The 22507-nt window shown below is 40.2% G+C and overlaps 1 protein-coding gene across 3 annotated transcripts in view; it reads right to left on the bottom strand.

The window, feature by feature from the left end:
* Nucleotides 1-13344: 13344 nt before the first annotated feature.
* HSPH1 (heat shock protein family H (Hsp110) member 1) overlaps nt 13345-22507 on the bottom strand; it is a 55566-nt gene continuing 46403 nt past the window's right edge. For all 3 annotated transcript variants that reach the window (XM_089690892.1, XM_089690893.1, XM_089690891.1), the window contains 5 exons: nt 19613-19738; nt 19378-19485; nt 18419-18538; nt 18098-18259; nt 13345-14243 (listed from right to left, as the gene is read on the bottom strand). In XM_089690892.1, coding sequence (XP_089547018.1) covers nt 14043-14243; nt 18098-18259; nt 18419-18538; nt 19378-19485; nt 19613-19738 — 717 coding nt within the window. In that variant the 3' untranslated portion in view covers nt 13345-14042. The remainder of the gene's footprint in view (nt 14244-18097; nt 18260-18418; nt 18539-19377; nt 19486-19612; nt 19739-22507) is intronic.

The raw sequence follows: 22507 nt of genomic DNA, 5'->3' as shown, positions 1-22507 counted from the left end.
TAAGGGTGCTGATTTGCTGTTTTATTAGATCATCCAGTCATAAAGTGATTAACAGAATAAGTTCACCTTTTGGTAAAAAAAATAATAAATGCACATTTTGTGCAGGTAAAAAAATGTGCATTATTTTTTTATTTTGGGAGCCTGTAAACCATTGCACCAGCGATCAGTAAATTGCTGGTGCCATGCAGGACTCCTGCAGACCTGTCAGTATATCTGTTTGCCCATACAGGATGTATGGCCAAGCAGACATACGGACAGGAAGATTCAATAAACTACCATGGAGCTCCACAACGCCGTTTTAGTTAATTGAGAACTACAAGCCGACAGCCGCTAAGGCTGTTGCAACTTGTAGTTTCTCATTCGGCTATGAATGAGTGATGGGGCCAGGCAGGCGGATCCCAACACAGCTGCATTTTATTTACTTTAAATTTTGAAGTTCCCCCGCTAGCTGTCAAAGTGGTGGGGGCCGGTCTATTCATAACATGTTACATGTCACACCCTGAATATGATGTTATGAAAGGTGAACTTATCCTTTAAAGAATAGGTCTCACAAATCATATCCTTTCTTTATCATGTCCACCAGGTGACAAAGTAAATTTAGCTAAATTGTCCCATTTCGATTGATGCGATGTATTCAGGGATAACAAGGCTGACGGAGGACTCCGTCCCCCCCACCACTGTTTGACCATGCTACTCTGAAGGAGGCAAACAATTAAATAGTGCTGACAGGCATGTCTGAGTAATTGTCAGTCAAAATATGACAGCAGTGAAAACTAATAAATGGTTGGTAATCAGAAAATATACAGGCTGGTACTCATATGGCTAAGGAAATATATTGTCTGTTTTTTTGTATTTTATTATGTTTAGGACTCAAAAAATATAATTTTCAAAAAAAATGTTTTCCTTTTGGGTAAATTTGAAATTGAATTGCATCACAGCATTTCATGTTTATATTTATATTATCAGATAGAGCTCCTGGTTCCTTTTCACATGTTTACCAGGCTAAACTTAATTGCTTTGCCGAATAATGTCTGTTTACAGAGCTGAATAACTGTAGTTGAAATTTAGGTTGTACACACAGGAATGAGCCACAGGACTGCTTAATCCTTCCCTGTCCTGAATTAAAAGGGGAGAGACAGTCTGAGAACGCCATAATGCTCTGTGACACTGTGAAACAAAGATTATATACAGTTTCAATATTAAAAGGGTACAAAAAACAGTTTAAAAAGTTCTACATTTTGAAAATAAAAATAAGTAAATAAAACGAACCTTAAGCAAGCAGTATCTTCTAAAGTGTCCATTGAATAAGCCCATGTGGTTTTATAGAAGATGACAATTCACAAGTAGATCATACTGTACCCTATGGAGAGAGTTACACTGAAGGACCTAGGGTGACAGAACTTTGCAGTGAGCTTATCCTTTAAAGCAGGGGTCTCCAAACCTTCTAAACAAAGGGCCAGTTTACTGTCCTTCAGACTTGAGAGCGGCCAGACTGTGGCTAATGGAAGTAGAAAATACCCTGACTTTAGTGGGAGTAAACAATGCCCCATCTTTGATGTCTGTGAGAGGAATTGAGCCCCCTCATTGGTGTCATTGGGTGGGAAGAAACATGCCCCATCATTGGTGTAATTGGGAGAAATTGTGCCCCATCATTGGTGTCATTGGGAGGAACTGTGCCCCAACATTAAGGTCATTGAGAGGAATTGTGCCCTTTCGTTGGGTTTAGTGGAGGGAATGTCTCATTGTTGGTGTCTGAGGATCAAATATTGTCCCAAGGACCAGATAAAAGCAAGCAAAGGGCCGTATCCGGTCCCTGGGGCACAGTTTGGAGACCACTGCTTTAAAGGACTGCTTTCATGTAACACAATTAACAAAGAGAGGTACAAGTACAAGCTTGCACCACTCTTCTAAACACAATAAATTAAGCAGATGCAAATGGAACAGATGTAAAGCCCTTTTGTTAATTAGGAGTGATCAGTTCTCTGTTCTGCCATGTCTGTGACAGAAAGTACAGAGAACACGAGAGCTGGAGCTGAATGCCGTGATGTCTCTGCTGTCCCCACTCCTCCCCACTCATCTTAGAGCGGGAGGGAGGACAAATATTGTGAGCCCTGCAGGCTCTGCTTGTGTAGAGTAATCACTGCACAAGCAAAGAGAGGGATCCCATACAACAGGTCACCCCTTTTGGGAATTCTATGTGGAAAAACCTTGTACTCCTGTTAATTAGGGGCAGACCTGCACTAGTTTGTTTTGAAATAGAAATGGGGGCAGGTGATAAAGATGAACCTGAAACACGGGATGCCACTGTAAACAGTTTCCTGCACTGGTATAAAATTTCAAGAAGTTTAGTTAATTTCCTGGACTGTATTCTGATATTTGTATCTGGTTGATACATGCTATGATTGGTATGCAGCATATTTGTTTCATCTTCTATTTCATAGGCCTTTATTTATATTTATTTGCACCTTTACATATAAACCAAAGGGATGCCAGTAACAGGGGTAAGTAATAATACTGCTTGAGCAGTTGCATCAACATTTTGTATAGATGGGTAAAACCAGGGGTTTCCAAAATATTCAGCCTATCATAGTTTCAGATTGTTCATCACCCTCCTCAAACAAACCTCAATGAAAGTTTCATACCATCCTTACTCAACGTCTTTCCACATAATAGGCATTGTTACATATGTAAACAAAGCTATGAATCCTAATTTTAAAAATGTTTGTGAATACTGTTGACACGTCCTCTGGTATCAGCAGCAGCCATTATTACAAAGCAGAATTTTTACAGTCAATCAGTCCTCTGGCATTACTCCTATTGTTATGTGTACTTACTGGCTTTGCCAGCAGAGTTTGAGATGGGTAATGACAGAAAGGTCTGACACACAACGCAAAGAACGCTGGTAAACGAGGGCAGTAGCAACACACAGCTCAGAAACAGTTCATTCAAGGTTGCTCTCTCTAGCAGCTGACTATCCAACCCTTCAGGACTAGGGAACGGTACAGAACTCAACAGAGAAAGATTCACTGATACTAATTGAACTTCCATCATGTACTGACCGCCTATCAATTCCCAGACAGTTACTGACCCTCCAGCCATCTTATCAACCTCTTGGATTTCCCATGATCCCTGGGGTTCAATATACAGTAGATCACTCTGGGGCACCCTGGTTTAAACCATGAGAACAAAAGGTGACAGCTTTAAGCACTTCTATCCAGTGTCATAGTTTGTCTCAACCTCTGTCACTGGCATTTTTTGTTGCTTAGTTTATTCCACATGTAAATGTTAAAAAAGGACATAATATGCTGTACACTATCGGTACATGTATGACCTGCATCAGAAGACAGTATTGGCCTTCTGATATATTTAGATGTGTTTTTGAAATTTGTGAGTTGAGATGTATTTTTGAACCTGTTGTAACGTTGTAAAAATATGAAATATATATTTTATTCTAAAAAAAAAATCTTGTCTTGCATGTTGTTTCTTATTTGTTGCATTTGTTTATGTTTTTTACTAAACAAAAACATCTAAATACATTTAATAATTTATAGTTTTTGGTTTTAACCGAAACCTGTACACAGTCTATGCACATATGAAGTTGAACTTAATGATTAAAAAACCCCCCAAAAAACCCATGTAGAGGTGCCACCCCACACTGCAAAGGTGAAAGCTCATTGAGTCTAGGATTAGTGGAATGAGCTGGAATGCTTATCTTATTCTTTGCTCTAGTAGACTTCCACCATATTGTGCATTCAGTCCTCCAAAGCCTCTTCTCTTCATTACTCTGCCTAGTGGTCACAGTCTGACTTCATCACAGACAATACAGGGCTAGCAGTCCTGTATTGTACATCAGGATGGCAGGGGCTACCCACAAACAACTCACCTACAACCCAGAATGTTGGAGAGAAGAGCTCCGGTTGCCCAGGGATTAAGGTTTACAGTGCTCAGCATAAGTCCTCCTGCACACTGGACATTTTACAGCGGCTGTTTTTGGCTTCTGACGTTTTTTTCTACAGCCAGTAAACTCCCCAGCATGCTATCCTATGTGTCCATGCACACGTAGACTATAATCAATGCTTTTTGGCAGGGGTGTTTTTTTGGCTGGAAAAAATCTCCAGAACTAGTGGGTTTCTAGAGGAGTTTTTTAACTGTAAAAACGCTCTAATGCGGAAAAATGCGGTAAATCGGGGCAAACAGGCATTTTTGGATGTTTTTGACCCCCCCCTAAATTTTTGTTTTTGGCTGAAAAAAATTCTAAAAAACAAACATGAAAAAAACAAGGATAAACGCTAATAAAAAAATAATAAACGCTGAAAAACGCACGGTTTTTTAACGTGACTTCACACAGCTAACATTACCAGTGTTATTGAAATGTCCCGTGTGCATGGAGCTAAATTGGGTACACCCCAACAGATTTGTCAGAAAACCTTTACTTTCCTTTCAAAACCAACATTGTCTATGGGGCACTATACTACAAAATACTTCCACAAATGTGGGCCATTGATTGCAAACAAGATTTGTTAATTTACACACACAAAAAAAGTATTTTTCCTAACAATTTATTTCAAGACCATGTTGCAAAAATGAATACACCCCAATGAACATCTTAGCAGCAAAGCTAAATTTTAGACAAAATCCTAATTAACAAGAATTCAACTACAGGTGAGTGTATTCATTAAACAGGTGTCCAGAAGACAGTGGATTATAAAAGGCTGTTACAAAGAAAACCCCTTTCCAGTTCATGCTGTCAGCAATGGCACCACATGGAAGAGAAATGTCACAAGGCCTGTGAAAGAAATTAATTTACACAAGAAAGGTGAAGACTACAAGAAGATCAGCAAAGCTTTACTTATCAGTCAAAATAATTTAGCGTCTTGTGATGAGAAGGGTTGAAGAAAATCGCCATGCAGTTAGCTAAAAAAGTAGAAAGCTAAGCTGGGGTGATTGTTTCCCGTGACACAATACGGCATACAATGCACAGGAATGGCATGCATGGGTGTCGTCCATGAAGGAAGCCTCTCCTATAGCCCGTGCACAAAAAAGCCCACCTAGAATTTTTCAGGGCCCATGCTGAAAAAGAAGAAAAACTACTGGGACTCTACTCTGGAGTGATGAGACCAAGATAAATGTTTTTGGAACTGACGGTATCATGAATTCACAGATGTACTGCTCTATATTGAAAGAGAAGATGCTACCATCACTCCATACCCTTGGTCATTGTGCACTTTTCCAACATGACAATGATCCAAAACACACATCTAAAGCCACTGTTGTATTTCTGAAGAACAGAGTGAAAGTGATTCAGTGGCCAAGAATATCTCCTGATCTGAACCAGGTTGAATACCTATGGAGTATTCTGAAGAGACAAGTTGAGCATCACTCTCCATTCAGCATCCAGGCTCTAAAAGAGGTCGTTATTGAAGAATTGAAAAAGATAGAAGTTGCAATATTTCGCTAACTTGTTCATGCCATTTGGTGCTGTCCTTACAAATCATTGGGGTCATACAAAATACTAGACGGGTGTATTCATTTTTGCATCAACTAATTTGATTAAAGCTAAAGATTTTGTAATCTCAGTTATATTAACTTTACTTTCAAGTAATGAACTAAACAAATGTTCTATAAAACTCAGTTTTGTCAACGTTTTGGAAATTGTTCTTGTGTTCACAGAGATATTGATTAAAATCTTACTTTTCAAAAGGGGTGTACTCATTTATGCTGAGCACTGTTAGAATCACAATCACCAAGCTAAATGTGTTGCGCTGCCAAATAATAATCTGAATCAACCATGAATTCAATAAATACAAATATACACAACAAAACTTCCACCATGAATATTAAATATATATAAAGCACAAAATTCATATAAAGTACTGTGTAATAAATTAAATCAATAAATAAGTGATCTGAAAAGTTCATGAAAGCTCATAGATGATGGAAGAGCAACCAAGTGTAGTGCTAGGTGGAACAAACGTGCTCTAACGCACCTAGCAATAATTGCAATGGTCCTTTGCCTCCAATCCTCACCACCGTGCACACCATAAAAGAAGGATATCAAAGCCGGTTACTGGAAGCACAGACATCTGTAAAAGAAGGTCTAAGCGCTTTAGGGAAAAATCCTTTTTAGGATGGATGACCGCTCAAATCCAATTGCAGTTTGTAATGTCACCACTCCTAACTCCTTAAATTGCCAACATGAAGCACAATTCTGGAATAGATCACTCCAAAGACCCACATGTAAAGTAAAGGGAATGGAATGTGGTGGAACGCGAGATTCGCTTCATGGATGTGCAGCTGACAAATGTGCAGCAACTGCGCAATGCTATTGTGTCAACATAGATCAAAATCTCTGAGGACTGTTTCCAACACCTTGTTGAACCACAAAGAATTAAGGCAGTTCTGAAGGCAAAAGGGGGTCCAACCCAGTACTAGCAAGGTGTACCTAATAAAGTGGCCAGGGAGTGTATATTTGTCTACAGATTTAACAAACAGTTAAACCTTTAAAGCCTGACTCCAAGAATGTTAATAAATGCCCCCACAATGCAAGGGTTAAATACTCGTCATGTCCAGGGATGCACACTGTAGGCTTCAATATTTACTTTATACCCCAATCTGGTACCCTCCTCCTCTGCCAAAAGCTCTGGTCTGTGTGCTGAGCCTCAGCCCCTTCACACACAATACAGGGAAATTAACCCTGCATTGTACGTATAGGAGACTGGAGTGTGACTGCAGCGGACCAGTGACTTTAGAGTCTTCCCGTGACCTTTGAGGATGAGTTTTTTTCACAGTGTATGCAGCTAGAAAGGTCAGTAGTGGCTTGTTTTAAAGGGCTTTTGCTGATCGTTAAGAATATGTAAACACTTCAGTGTCCATAGTCTGTGCATAAATGCACAATTTGGCCTCTGGCTTCAAAGCCAAGAGTGCTAAACAGGGAGGGAACTCCCAAGAGTGGGGGCAGGCCTAGATGTAAAGCAGTTGTAAAGGCTAATTTTGTTTTTCTAAAATAACAAATATGTTCTACTTGCCTGCTCTGTGCAATGGTATTGCACAGAGCAGCCCCAAACCTCCTCTTCTGGGGTCCCCCAACAGTGCCCTTCACTCCTGCTTTTCTGTGTGTGCCCCCATAGTGAGTTGCTTGCTTTGGTAGCACACCTACACTCGCAGGCTTGCTTCCGAGCTGGGCTGTGTGCAACCATATACACACACAGTGTGGCTTGGCCCCATCCTCTCCTCACAGGATTTGATTGACAGCAGCAGGAGCCAATGGCTCTGTGTCTTATGAGAAGAGGAAGAGACCAGCACCGCTCCGGTATATAGGGAGGCGAAAGGGCAATACAAATACCGACAGTTTTTACCTTAATGCAAGGAATGTTCACTGCTCAAAAAAAATTAAAGGGACACTTTGAAAACACATCAGATCTCAATGGGGAAAAACATCATGCTGGCTATATATACCGATATGGACTGGGTTATGTGTTAGGAATGTAAGGATGCCTCATCGTTTGATGGAAATGAAAATGGTCAACCTACAGGACGACTGAATTCAAAGACACCCCGAAAATCAAAGTGAAAAAATGATGCAGCAGGCTAGTCCATTTTGCTGAAATTTCCTTGCAACAACTCAGAATGATACTCAGTAGTTTGTATGGCCCTCACATGCTTGTATGCATGCCTGGCAACGTCGGGGCATGCTCCTAATGAAACAATGGATGGTGTCCTGGGGTATTTCCTCCCAGATCTGGACCAGGGCATCACTGAGCTCCGAGACAGTTTGAGGTGTAACCTGCAAACGTCAGATAGACCGAAACATGATATCCCAGAGGTGTTCTATTGGATTTAGGTCAGGCAAGCGTGGGGGCCATTCAATTGTATCAATTCCTTCCTCCTCCAGGAACTGCCTGCATACTCTCGCCATATGAGGCTGGGCATTGTTATGCACCAGGAGGACCCCCTGCACCAGCATAGGGTCTGTCAATGGGTCCAAGGATTTCATCCTGATACCGAATGGCAGTCAGGGTGTCATTGTCTAGCCTGTAGGGGTCTGTGTGTCCATCCAAGGATATGCCTCCCCAGACCATCACTGACCCACCACCAAAACGGTCATGCTGAACGATGTTACAGGCAGCATAACATTCTCCACGGCTTCTCCAGACCCTTTCATGTCTGTCATGTGCTCAGGGTGAACCTGCTCTCATCTGTGAAAAGCACAGGGCGCCAGTGGCGGGCCTGCCATTTCTGGTGTTCAATGGCTAATGCCAATCAAGTTCTATAGTGTCGGGCAGTGAGCATGGGGCCCACAGGCCCCCCTCATGAAGTCCGTTTCTGATTGTTTGGTCAGACATTCACATCAGTGGCCTGCTGGAGGTAATTTTTTTAGGGCTCTGGCAGTGCTCATCCTGTTCCTCCTTGCACAAAGGAGCAGATACCAGTGCTGCTGATGTGTTAAGGCCACATATCAGTGCCCATCTGAGCTGCCTTTCAATGTCACCCATCAGTGCCACCTATCAATGCCAATCAGTGCCACCTATCAGTGCCAGTCAGTGTCGCCTATCAGTGCGAATCAATGCTGCCTAACAGTGCCAGTCACTGCCGCCTATCAGTGCCAGTCACTGCCATATATCAGTGTCATGTATCAGTGCTGCCTTTCAGTGCCCATCAGTGCAACCTACCAGTGCCTCCTCATCAGTGCCACCTATCAGTGTCCATCACTGCAGCCTATCAGTGCCCATCAGTGCAGCCTCATTAGCACACATCAGTGAACGAGAAAAATCACTTATTTACAAAATTGTAAAACAAAAACTAAGAAAAAACTTTTTTTTTCAAAAATTTCAGTGGTTTTTGGTTTGTTTAAGAAAAAATAAAAATCCCAGAGGTGATTAAATACCACCAAAAGAAAGCTGTCTCAAAAAAATGATAAAAATTTCATATGGGTACAGTGTTGCATGACCGCGCAATGGTCATTCAAAGTGCGACAGCGCTAAAAGCTGGAAATTGGCCTGAGCAGTAAGGGGTTATAAGTGCCCTGTAGGCTAGTGGTTAAAGTGGTTGTAAAGGCAAGACATGTTTTACCTTAATACACTGCTCAAAAAAATGAAAGGATGAAAAAGTGACTAGAGAGAAGGAGAACATTTGCAGAGCAGACCCTGGATTTGGGATTGCATCTAAAAATTTGTGAGAAAAAGTATGCAAGGTTCAAACTGTAAACAACTTTGTAGGTTAGAGTGTAGAGTTAAAAATGTGATCTGAATGCTTATAAACCGATAGAAAAGCAAAAGGTGAAAAAGTCAAGCAGCAGAGTTGGTGTAGGATGGACTGAAGTGTCATGACTGTTGGTAGACCTCACAAAACCATTTTAAAATAGTTAAACTGGGATATGATGATTATGTATCAGTATTACGGTCACCGTACATGAGTAATGGATAGGTGGAAAATATGGATGGGTAGGATTTTAATGTGGAGATGTCAGGAGGTGTTAAGATAGTAAATAAATCAGTAATACCCCTAACCAACAGTCTTGGGAATCATGTGGTAGTGGGCTTTTGGCAAGAGAAAAAGGCAGGAAACAACTAGTTCAGTTTAATCCAAATTAAAGCTGAAGCAAATGGACAGAAAATAGAGACAGCAGATTACAGAGACATGAGACAGCTTGGAAATGTTTAGGAGCAAAAAAAACGATATTAGCATTAGCTGCACAGAAGTGATGTTTAACGTTAAATAGGCTTATCAGCTGGACAAGATAACGGAATTGACTGACTAAAGGCAAAATAGGCTGTCAATTAGCAAACACATTTTCACTTAGCTTAGTGGTGAGGTGAAGCTCTGATTACTTTCATCATTCAATCATATATAAGCATTTTTTTTTTTTCCTTGTACATACAGTTGCAAGAAAAAGTATGTGAACCCCTTGGGATTACGTGGAGTTTTGCATGAATTGGGCATAAAATGTGCTCTGAACGTCATCTAAGTCACAACAATAGAAGAACACAGTCTGCTGAACATAATACTACACAAACATTAGATGTTGCCATGGTTTAATTGCACATAACATGTAAACATTCACAGTGCAGGGAGGAAAAAGTATGTGAGGCCCTAGCTTAATGACTTCTCCCAGAGCTAATTGGAGCCAGGAGTGAGCCAACCTTGACTCCAATCAGTGTGATGATATTGGATGTGTTGCTGACAGCTGTCCTGCCCTTAAAAAACACACACCTGTTTTGGGTTTACTGGTTTCAAGAAGCACTGTCTGATGTGAACCATTCCTCGCAGAAAAGAGCTCTCAGAGGACCTAAAATCAAGAATTGTTGACTTGCATGAAGCTGGAAAGGGTTACAAATGTATCTCCAAAAGCCTTAATGTTCATGTGTCCACGGTAAGACAGACTGTCTACAAATGGAAAAAGTTTAGCACTGTTGCTACTCTCCCTAGGCGTGGTCGTCCTGTAAAAATGACTGCAAGAGCACAGCACAGAATGCTGCATGAGGCAAAGAAGAATCCCAGAGTCTCAGCTAAAGACCTACAGAAATCTCTGGCACATGCTAACATTTTTGTTGACACATCTACAATAAGGAAAATATTAAACAAGAATGGAGCACATGGGAGAACACCACAGAGGAAGCCATTGCTGTCCAAAAAGAATATTGCAGCACATTTGAAGTTTGCAAAAGAGCACCTGGATGTTCCACAGCACTACTGGCAAAATATACTGTGGACAGATGAAACCAAGATTGAGTTGTTTGGGAAGAACACACAACACTATGTGTGGAGAAAAAAAGGCACAGCACACCAACATCAAAACCTCATCCCCACTGTAAAACATGGCGGAGGAAGCATCATGGTTTGGGGCTGCTTTGCTGCCTCAGGGCCTGGACGGATTGTTGTCATTGATGGGAAAATGAATTCCAGAGTTTATCAAGACATTTTGCAGGAAAACATACGACCATCTGTCCACCAACTGAAGCTCCGCAGAGGATGGGTGATGCAACAGGACAATGACCCAAAGCATACAAGTAATTCAACAAAACAATGGCTGCAACAGCACAGAATACACCTTCTGGAGTGGCCCAGTCAGAGTCCTGACCTCAACCTGATTGAAATGCTGTGGCATGACCTTAAGAGAGCGATTCACACCAGACATCCCAAGAATATTGCTACACTGAAACAGTTTTGTGAAGAGGAGTGGTCCAAAATTACTCCAGATCGTTGTGCAGGTCTGATCTGCAACTACAGGAAACGTTTGGTTGAGGTTATTGCTGCCAAAGGAGGGTCAACCAGTTATTAAGTCCAAAGGTTCACATACTTTTTCCTCCCTGCACTGTGAATGTTTACATGTTATGTGCAATTAAACCATGGCAACATCTAATGTTTGTGTAGTATTATGTTCAGCAGACTGTGTTCTTCTATTGTTGTGACTTAGATGATGTTCAGAGCACTTTTTTTGCCCAATTCATGCAAAACTCCACGTAATCCCAAGGGGTTCACATACTTTTTCTTGCAACTGTAATTGGGATGCTTTGCAAGGTGAATTTTCACCACATTTCACTAAGCTAAAGGAAAATCCCCCTTTCAAAGTAAAAAGCCTATTAGTAAATCAAAATTTGTGCCTATGCTTTTATTAGGTTGTTTTTTTCCCTCTCTTCTCCAATATGCCAGTACAAGAAAAAAGGGTCGCAAAAGCACAGACAGCAATGAGGGCGATTTGCTAAAGAAGTTGAGAATCTGCATTCTTCTTCCACTACACTATCATATGAAAAGCACAACTCTATTCACTTTGAATACCCAGTTATATGCAATGCATTTCACATGATTTCATAACTGAAATTAATATTTGAAAGGATATTAGCAACTCCTTTAGTAAATAAGCCTCATTGTCAGAAGTTCTAAACCTTCCCCAACCTATTGAAAATGTGTTCATGAGAGATTTTCATCACTTTTTGGAAGTGAGGTGCAATATTCCCCAGTAGTCTGACAGCAATAAAAATGTAACACAACATCCTATTCTGCACGGTCACCCACAATCAATATAGAAGGGTTGCACGGCCAGTGGTGGCACTGTATGATTCCTAATTAAAGAAACAGCCAGAATTCCATAAACGCTATGTGGGGAAACTAGATGAGATTCAGGAGTTCTCTAGAACCAACCCAAAGAAATAGGCAATGTAGCTATAAAGTCGCATAACATTAATATGGACCTCAGGAGTGTTTGCCACAGATAAAATAAATGGTGGTAATAGCGAGTCCAAGTATGTAAAAAAAAAAAAAACAAAACTCACTATTATGCTTGATAACCAATCAGTTGATCCTAATGATCATAAATGTAGGGACATACAAATAAACCTTTATTTAGGTATTAAACAAGCTAATCAATGTACGAAAAAAAAAAACAAAAAGACAAGAAAAAAAAAAAAAAAAAGTGTTACTAGGCCATATCATCATCTATATTTATGGTGAAATGAGGCAGCACCTTCATATAATGAGAAGGATCAAACATTTGTTCTAGATAAAATCTATAACTCTCTGTGAATGACTAAGCAATGCACATACACAAGCTTGATGTATAGACAAGTGAATGGGTAATACGGTTTGTATCCTTACCAACCTTCTGCATTAGGATGTCGAGGGTTAAAACACATCCTCGGGGCCACTTCATAGGAAAGTGAATTTTTAACACTTAGTTAAAATGTAAATTTCATATAGTAGTGTACAGGACACAGGAACCGATTCTTAGACCAAGGGTCATCTACTGCCACCTTCAGGCAATTGGACACAAACACATTTTGCTGGGACCGCCCCCTAGTGTATCCATATAACTCCACCCACTCTGCGAGGTTCCAGTTTTTTGGGGGTTTTTTTTGCAAACAGTAAGAAGATCATAGAGATAAAAAGAGAGGGGAACCTGTATCTTGGAATTTTCAGATACTTTAGTGTCATATTAAGATAAGCAGAATTTTAAAAGGACAGAGGAACTGATTCTTAGACCATGGGAATGCCCAAGCAATATACTGAGGGCTGGGAAACAAAAAAGCCAAAAAAACAGCAGCAACAGGGCCACACACACACAATCAGTAAAACCAGTAAATCCTAAAAGTCAATAAAAACAGGCAGATTAGTAGAACTTGAGTTGTACTTCTACAGACAAAACTAACATCTGCTTTCTGTGAGGGAGACAGTCCAAAGTAGAGAAGTCAGCTTTCAGTGTCAATCCTTTAGGAAAGGTACATGCCCTATGGAGCCATGTGAATCTCACAGAACATTGCACACAACACAAGACATCTCACAACACAACCATGGGATCAATATTGCTAAGCAATGTGTTACAAGGAAGAAGAAATAACAAACAGTCAAATGTTTGATTTGGAAACTTTATTACCAAAGTTCTTAGAAGGCTCCAAGACAGTCACAATGCTATCAAGCACATCTAACTTTGAATGCTTAAACAAATGAACCAGAAACTAAAACTGCATGTATATGTAATCTCAGTGCTGAAATAAATACTGCTTTTCACTTTCTGCAGAAAAATTAGCTTGTAATAAGAGTATGGGATAACTATAAAGGCCATTCCTTGAAGACTTGCTTGCTCTCCTCATGGCATGCATGAAAAATGAAATGAGAGTTAATGTGCTTCCTCCCAATTCATTGCAGCGCTACCATTTAAAAAGCACAAACAGCCATTATGTGTTCCAGTGCTTCCAAAGGCTCATTCTACATAGAAGCCTGATAATGAAGTTTATAATTCCACAGGAATTTGCTTTTTTTCCCCCCAAATTTACAAGGTATCTGTTATTCTAGTCCCGTGCCATGTATTTTACAGTGAAAACAAATAGATAACACTTAAATAAATAAACATTCTAAAATTCCACATAATAAATAGTCTTCTAGACAGTGTTTGGTCACATCAAAAAGAAATGGAACAAAAAAGGTAAAAATAAAACAAAAAAAACCCTCTGGAACAGATCTCCAACTCCAAATGTGAAATGTAATGAGCTAAAAGAACCAGGAACAGATTCCAGCGAGTCCCTGTAAGAGGAAACAAAGGTCAGGCCCCATTAATCCAAGTCCATGTCGATGGCGTCCTTCTCAATTGGATGGCAGCCTCCGTTGTGCTGAGAAGGCGGCACCGTTTTATTTTTCTCTGAAGTGATGTCCTCATTGTTGTGGTTCATACCATTTACAGGTTTCTCTGACTTTGGTGACTCTACCTTGGGCTTTGGCTGTGTGACTATACGATAGCAGGTGCTGTCCAATGACTAAATATATAGTAGGAAAAAAGAAAAAGATCATCAGTTTCTTGATAACACTAGACATATGTTGACCATAGCTGAAAGTGCAGTGTGGAAGAAAGGAAGTGTCCGTCCAAACGGGTATTTTAAATGCTGGCCCAACCACCAGCAAATACAGAGATGTCCCTGATTTAGCTCTCTCTTCAGTTCACCCTGCATTGGTTTCCAATACTTCTGCAATTCCATAATATAAATAAAAAAAAGAATCCAAAAAAAAAAAAAGTGTGGGTACTGGGAACACCAGTGAAGAAATACCACAGTAGAACTCTGACCACAATTTATATTTTTCCAGCTTTGGACACAGTGAGGAAGAGTTATATCCGCTTTCAGATATATTAGTGTGTCTCCTACTGGGAAAATATCCTACTGCTTATGTCCGTGTCACAAGAGAAAGGGAAAAAAACCCACCAATTTACACCAACTACAACAAAATAGACCATCAGAGATTCTAATCCTTCTCTACTAATCAATGCGCTTTTATTGAGGTCTTTGCCCCTATCAAGAGAGATTAAGGCCCTATTGACTCTGGCATAAAAAACAGGCGTTTGGGGCACATTTTCACCACTCCCCGAATGCCTAGCAAAGCGGCCTACAATGGATAATATGGAAAGCGGACAGAGCCATTCACATGTAGCAATTTCATCTCTGTGCAGCAAAAATGAAGCTACATCTCTAGTCTGGGAAGAGTTGAAGCTTGTCAGCTCCTTCCATTCAAGTCTATGAAAACACATAGTAAACAAGTCTGCAGTGTTTAAAGCACATTTGACAAATGTTTTTCAAATATTAAGGGAGTTAATCAGTGGAAAAAATAAAATCACTTGGAAGGTGTTTTGGGTGCATTTAATGCGCAATAAACACGGCAAAAACACGTGTCAATGCTATAGTCACACTGGTACAAGTTAGCGTCAAAGTAAGAATTTTTTGCAAGTGTGAAGTTAGCCATCCTTCCACATAACTTCCATTCAAGAGACACAGTCTGCATCTACACCTTAGCAGAGCATATGCAGAGTGTATCCCTGGTGATTTTGATAGTTTTTTTTTTCTGGGCATATTTTTAGGCATTTATGGGAATTTTTACATGTGTATCAAGCTTCAGGAATTTGTTTTCTGGGCTGAGCAAGGAGAGGAATTCTGTTCATGTAAAAACATGCACCTATTCCATGTATACAGTTGTTTCCATTAATGTCTATGGGATTAAAAATGCCAGAATACGCCAAAAAAAAAACAAAACGTTCATGTGCTTTTCTGAGCACAGGGCATAGAGCATAGGAACATCAGCAGAAAAATGCAAGTGTTGACTTTCCAACACTTCAATACATTTATATCCTATCTATATAGAATCTGACTTCATATGGCCAGCTTCAGAAGTAAAAAACTATCTATGAGTAACACATACATTGTGTTGCTACCAAAGGACTTACATCAGTGGCTGGCGCTGACACACACACACACACACACACACACACACACAGGAAATGTGTGTGCATTGGACTGCTGGCTTTTTCATGAAAGTGATTTTACAGCCACCTGATCACTTGTACAGGCATTGGTCTATTAGACTCCTGATGTCTCAGAGAATACAGAAATGTTTGCACTGGCTGCAGCAATTTACTCTGTACAACCTCTTAGTGAAATATAGATAAAATAAACATTAGCATATCTTCTACTGAACACTTGTATTTGATAAATCGTTGCTCTAAAATCAGGTGAAAAAAACCTAAATAAAATTGCGCAATATTAGCCACTATTTTCTTCTGCAGGGTCTCCACTTTCAGAGAAAATAAGATGTTTGGGGTTTTACCTAAACGTCAGGCCTAAAATATGTATTTTAATGTGTGCAAGAAATGCAAATACGACTGGCAGAAAAACACCATAACAATGCTGGAGTGGCCAAATCACACAAGCTGTACTATAAAAAGTAGAAACCAACACAAAGTCTGAGGGAAAAAAAAAAAAAAAAGGAGAGAAGTGCTCTAAAAACATCTTTTCAATCTTTTTTTCAAGTGACCCCTAGAAGTCCTACTGACTAGTTTTGAGAAGGATGAAGATTGTGGTCTTAGGCATAGCATCCATGAAAATACAGTAAAGCCAGCCATATACAGCCTGAATTTTGGCCAATTCCTACTGAATCAGCCAAAATTCGAATCCTGGGAGAAGACAAAGACGAAGACGAAGAAGAAGACAAAGACGAAGAAGAAGACAAAGACGAAGAAAAAAGACAAAGACGAAGAAGAAGACAAAGACGAAGAAGAAGACAAAGACGAAGAAGAAGACAAAGACGAAGAAGAAGACAAAGACGAAGAAGAAGACAAAGACGAAGAAGAAGACAAAGACGAAGAAGAAGACAAAGACGAAGAAGAAGACAAAGACGAAGAAGAAGACAAAGACAAGAAGAAGACAAAGACAAGAAGAAGACAGACGAAGACCAGGCACTGAGTTTAATTACCACCTTCATCAGCCACAGAACCTGTGTAATTAATATGTGTTCAGTATTAAAGGGATGAAGTGGCAACCCTAAGTAGGGAGGAGCCTCTCATTTCTTTCAGGTGTGCCATCCTGGAAGGTGAGAGGAGAAACTACAACACAATTTTCTTAGGTTTACATAAACACAGTTTAATAAGACCTCAAAAATGTAATTTATCAGCCTCTTTTTACCCCCCAGGGTAATCTGTAGTGATTATCTATATATCATTGTTAATATAAGAAAATATTGTAACTAGGGATACACAGATGCTGAGTATTTTTTATTATATATAATATATGCAGTGCAATATTGTGTAATCCAATCATCAAAATGTACATACACCTTGCTGTGTGACAGTACTAAATTATCATACGGTGCATATTCCGTGCTTCCAACATATCTCCTTATAAACCATAAAGGCAGTTTATTCCATATACATTCCCATATTGATCATGCGTTTACTAAATCTTGTTCACTGTGCATTTACATATTAACAGTGTCCCAATACGACTAAATGATAAATTGTGAACTGCCCCTTTAAGGCTCTGTGCTCCACGTGCTCATGTGCAATCGCGTCTCTTTAAATAACTTTTATCATGCGTTTACCAAATCCCGTTCACTGTGCATTAACATATTAACAGTGTCCCAATTTGACAAAATTATATATTGTGGACTGTCCCTTTAAGGCTCTGTGCTCCACATGCTCATGTGCAATCGCTTCTCTTTAAATAACGGATACTCTGCAGTGCGATTTGCTTTAATGGACGCAAACAGCACCACTAAGATTAGCATGCAATTTGAACAGAAATACAATTCTTGTCCAAATCGCATGCAATTTCCCCACTGCTCCTGTGTGAATGTACGCTTGCCATAGCTCAAGTTCACATAGGAGCGGTGCGGGAAACCTCCCTGCAGGCATCCTATGCGGAGTCTCAGTGGTAGGAGACAGGCGCAGTGGGGAAACCACATGCGATTTGGACAGGAACCACATTGCTGTTCAAATTGCATGCTAGTCTTTGCGGTGCAATTTGTGTCCATTAATGCAAATCGCTTTGCAAAGTATCAGTAATCAGCGAGTACTTTACCAAAAGTATCAGTACTGGTACTCACTAATAAAAAAAATAAAAAAAAAACCCAAACAAAAACCCCACTGTATCAGTGCATCCTTAATTGCAACTTCTACTCCCACTATGAAACCACCAGTCTGAGCAGGTAGCCGATAAATATGGAGATGCAATCCGCACTTTTGCCCTTGTAAAATAAATCTGACCTGACTGAAGAAAATAAAATAGAATATTAGAATATTCTAGTAAGAAAGTGAAATGCAGCTTTTCAGAACATAAATCCTGATACTTACAGAGCGCTGTGCTTTGATGTCATGGGTGTAGACTATTGGATTCTGGTTTAACTGCTGCTTAGCCTGAGCATTCATGGCATTATTCATCCATTCCATGGTATCACGCACACACTTTTCCACTTTCTCGATGTCTACAGTGCGGATATGTTGGTAAGCCTCATTCTGTACAAACACAAAGAAACACTTATAAGACAATAGAGATAAGAGTGTCACATTATAGAAAGTTAATGTCAACATGAAGACAACAGCAGACAATCATAGGCTTTTCTATTAGGGCCCTTCGACTAATCATAAAGTGTGAAATCTGTAAACACACATTACCTGGTCATTGTATTCATCCACAATCTTTGCATAGTGCTGTAGCCTCTGTCCAAGTTCTTCAAATGCTCTCGGGCGCTCTTCTGATTCCCTATACCTCTCATGGACAGGAGAACCTAATTTCTAAAATGAAGAATGACAACAATGGTTAACAGTGGGAGGTGTGTATGTGCAAGACAAGAATTTAGAATACAGCCAGTGTGAAAGATGCTATGTGCCTGGCTGCATCTAGATTCAAAATTGTCTTGGAACAAGCATAACTATATGGAAACCCAGAATACACTCAGAAGACCTTGCATGGATATTTGTACCAAGCCAGTGACAAATGATAGCTATACACAGGTTTTCATTTGAAAAGGTTTGTTTTAAGAATGTTTGTTGGACTCTATCGTTAGTGGGGTTAAATCAATGTTTGTTGTTAACCAGTGATGAAAAAATTCGAACAAGCATGATGGAAAATTTTTCTCAAATACATTTTCAAACAGTGTACGTGGTTTTCATTTTGGAGTAACATTTATTTAAAATCAGATGTGAAAAGCAAGTTAAATTTTTGGAACAACATTCATCTATTCATCAAACATACAAAGAATTTTCGTACAAATATTCTCGTCGGAAAAACTACTATTGTATGGCCAGCATAAAAAAGTACTGAAGCCACTGTAAATAGCATGACAGCAAGGGAACTAGTACTGCAAAAGGGCTTAACTATACTAGACGTAAAGGAGACCTAGTGTAAAGGAGACCTATAGGCCTCCATGACTCAATTTTCTCTTGATCAGTTAATTCCCTCATCCACTACGCTATCCAAACCATGTGGAATTTAGATACATTTAAGAAAAAAAAAAAAGGAGTACAGAATTCCATAAATGAAAATCCACCATAGCAAATTTAAACATTCTATTTTTCAAACACAAATATAAGGCCCAATAACCAGTCACTTCTCACCAATAAGGAACATTTACCTTTAATTCTTCCAACTTCTCAACATACACCTGCCTTGACTGATCTTCTCCATCTTCATAGAGCCAGTCCTCTGTTGCTGTCAGAAGCTCAGAAAACTGTCTGTGATCCTATTATAATGAACCATACAACATTAACCATCAAGGGACATTTAGACATATATAAATGTGACAAACATTAGGCGTTATTAGGCAGAATCATTTCTAATGATCCTGAGTGAGTAGCACATGAACTTACCTCCTCAGAGATGAATTTGCTGTAGGGTCCAGAGAGTCTATCTCTGTATTCATAAACATGTTCCTCAACAGCATTCTTGGCATCGATCCTCTCCTTCTCCAGCTTATCTTGGAGGATCATTTTACCCTACAAATACCAGAAGACAAGATGTTTAGTGGGCTACTTGTCTGCAGTAATTTGCTGTATTTGAGGATGTTTGTTCACATAGCAGAGGCACATATCCCTCTTAGAAGGCAGGTGCATTTGGAAGAGTAATCCTATACACCAAGCTACTAATTATCACTGCCACAACACGAGTAATTATAGGATATTACTCACTGAATGTGAAACGGAGGACATAGCTGAACAAGGTTTACAGAGTACAGACAAATCCTGCAATTATGACGTCTTACTGCAAATGACTCAAGAACAGCAATTACTAATGAAAGACAGAGCTGGCCCAGTAACCCTTTCAACAGAACAAGAGAAGCTAACTAGTGGTGCTGTGGCCCAACTTGTGCCTACACCTTACAAAACAACAAGCTCTGCTGGATGAGTGAAACAATTTGTAAACTGCTGAATGAAGCAAATGTTAATTTGAATAATGAAAACACAAGTCGGCATATATTCAAACTTCAGATCTATGTATTTCTATGTAATTGTGAAGAAAGGACCATCCATTGCTTTGCGACCGGTTTTAATCAAGACTGATCGTGGATGTGCAATTCAATTAGCTCATCCCTTGTTACAGCTTACAACATGGCAGCAGGAAGGCCTGAAAACAGGCAGGCATTCTGTCACTCTCGAATTTAAGTAGGTTATGTGACGATCGCACGTCAGACCCCTGCCCTTCTCACCAAACTCGTGACCGAAGGACTAGCCAATCTGAAACCACGATGTCACGTGCGCAACAATGCTACGCCCAGCTGCACCCTGCACAACGATTTTCCAGCTAATTGGACCACAATCTATGTACCAGCAGCCTGAATGCAATTGTTACTGGATCAGGTTAATTACGCAATTAACCCTTCACACTGCCACCACCTCCTTTTTGTACAGAGAAAGAGGAAACTCAGCAATACACTAGGATGATTGGTTAATCGTCGGTATACCGCTATCTCCACGGACAGGTTATACAGAGGGTTAAAACACTCATAGTAGCGCTCTTCAGCGGCAGGGATTGATAAATCACATTAAAGAGCTATAAAAACAGTTCAACACTTTCAGAAAGTAAGATTTATTACTGAAGGGTGCAGTAGAAACATTTACAGAAAAAAAAAGTAACATACATACATATATATAGTGTATGAGAGATAGAGATCTCTCTCTCTCTCTCTATCATAATATATATATACATACATACATACACACACACACACATATACACACACACACACACACACACACACACACACACACACACATATACATACACACATATACACACACACATATACATACACACACATATATACACACACACATATACACACACACACACACATACAGTGGGGCAAAAAAGTATTTAGTCAGCCACCAATTGTGCAAGTTCTCCCACTTAAAAAGATGAGAGGCCTGTAATTGGCATCATAGGTAGACCTCAACTATGAGAGACAAAATGAGAAAAAAAATCCAGAATCACATTGGTTGATTTGGAAAGAATTTATTTGCAAATTATGGTGGAAAATAAGTATTTGGTCAATATCAAAAGCTCATCTCAATACTTTGTTATATATCCTTTGTTGGCAATGACAGACGTCAAACGTTTCCTGTAAGTCTTCACAAGGTTGGCACACACTGCTGCTGGTATGTTGGCCCATTCCTCCATGCAGATCTCTTCTAGAGCAGTGATGTTTTGGGGCTGTCGCTGGGCAACACGGACTTTCAACTCCCTCCAAAGGTTTTCTATGGGGTTAAGATCTGGACACTGGCTAGGCCACTCCAGGACCTTGAAATGCTTCTTACGAAGCCACTCCTTCGTTGCCCGGGCGGTATGTTTTGGATCATTGTCATGTTGGAAGACCCAGCCACGTTTCATCTTCGATGCCCTTGCTGATGGAAGGAGGTTTGCACTTAAAATCTCACGATACATGGCCCCATTCATTCTGTCCTGTAACATGGATCAGTCGTCCTGGTCCCTTTGCGGAGAAACAGCCCCAAAGCATGTTGCCACCCCCATGCTTCACAGTAGGTATGGTGTTCTTTGGATGCAACTCAGCATTCTCTCTGGTAGAAACACGAGAAGTTGTGTTTCTACCAAACAGTTCTATTTTGGTTTCATCTGACCATATGACATTCTCCCAATCCTCTTCTGGATCATCCAAATGCTCTCTAGCAAACTTCAGAGGGGCCTGGACATGTACTGGTTTAAGCAGGGGGACATGTCCCTGGCGGCGTAGTGTGTTACTGATGGTAGCCTTTGTTACGTTGGTCCCAGCTCTCTGCAGGTCATTCACTAGGTCCCCCCGTGTGGTCCTGGGATTTTTGCTCACCGTTCTTGTGATCATTTTGACCCCCACGGGGTGAGATCTTGCGTGGAGCCCCAGATCGAGGGAGATTATCAGTGGTCTTGTAGGTCTTCCATTTTCTAATTATTGCTCCCACAGTTGATTTGTTCACACCAAGCTGCTTGCCTATTGCAGATTCAGTCTTCCCAGCCTGGTGCAGGTCTACAATTTCGTTTCTGGTGTCCTTCGACAGCTCTTTGGTCTTCACCATAGTGGAGTTTGGAGTGTGACTGTTTGAGGTTGTGGACAGGTGTCTTTTATACTGATAACAAGTTCAAACAGGTGCCATTGATACAGGTAATGAGTGCAGGACAGAGGAGCCTCTTAAAGAAGGTACAGGTCTGTGAGAGCCAGAAATCGTGCTTGTTTGTAGGTGACCAAATACTTATTTTCCACCATAATTTGCAAA

The sequence above is a fragment of the Staurois parvus genome, unplaced genomic scaffold (assembly GCF_062004578.1).
Source record: "Staurois parvus isolate SC_StPar_1 unplaced genomic scaffold, SC_StPar_1.0 ptg000544l, whole genome shotgun sequence".
In the NCBI taxonomy this organism is placed as follows: domain Eukaryota; kingdom Metazoa; phylum Chordata; class Amphibia; order Anura; family Ranidae; genus Staurois; species Staurois parvus.
This window is presented reverse-complemented; position numbering and strand designations above follow the sequence as displayed.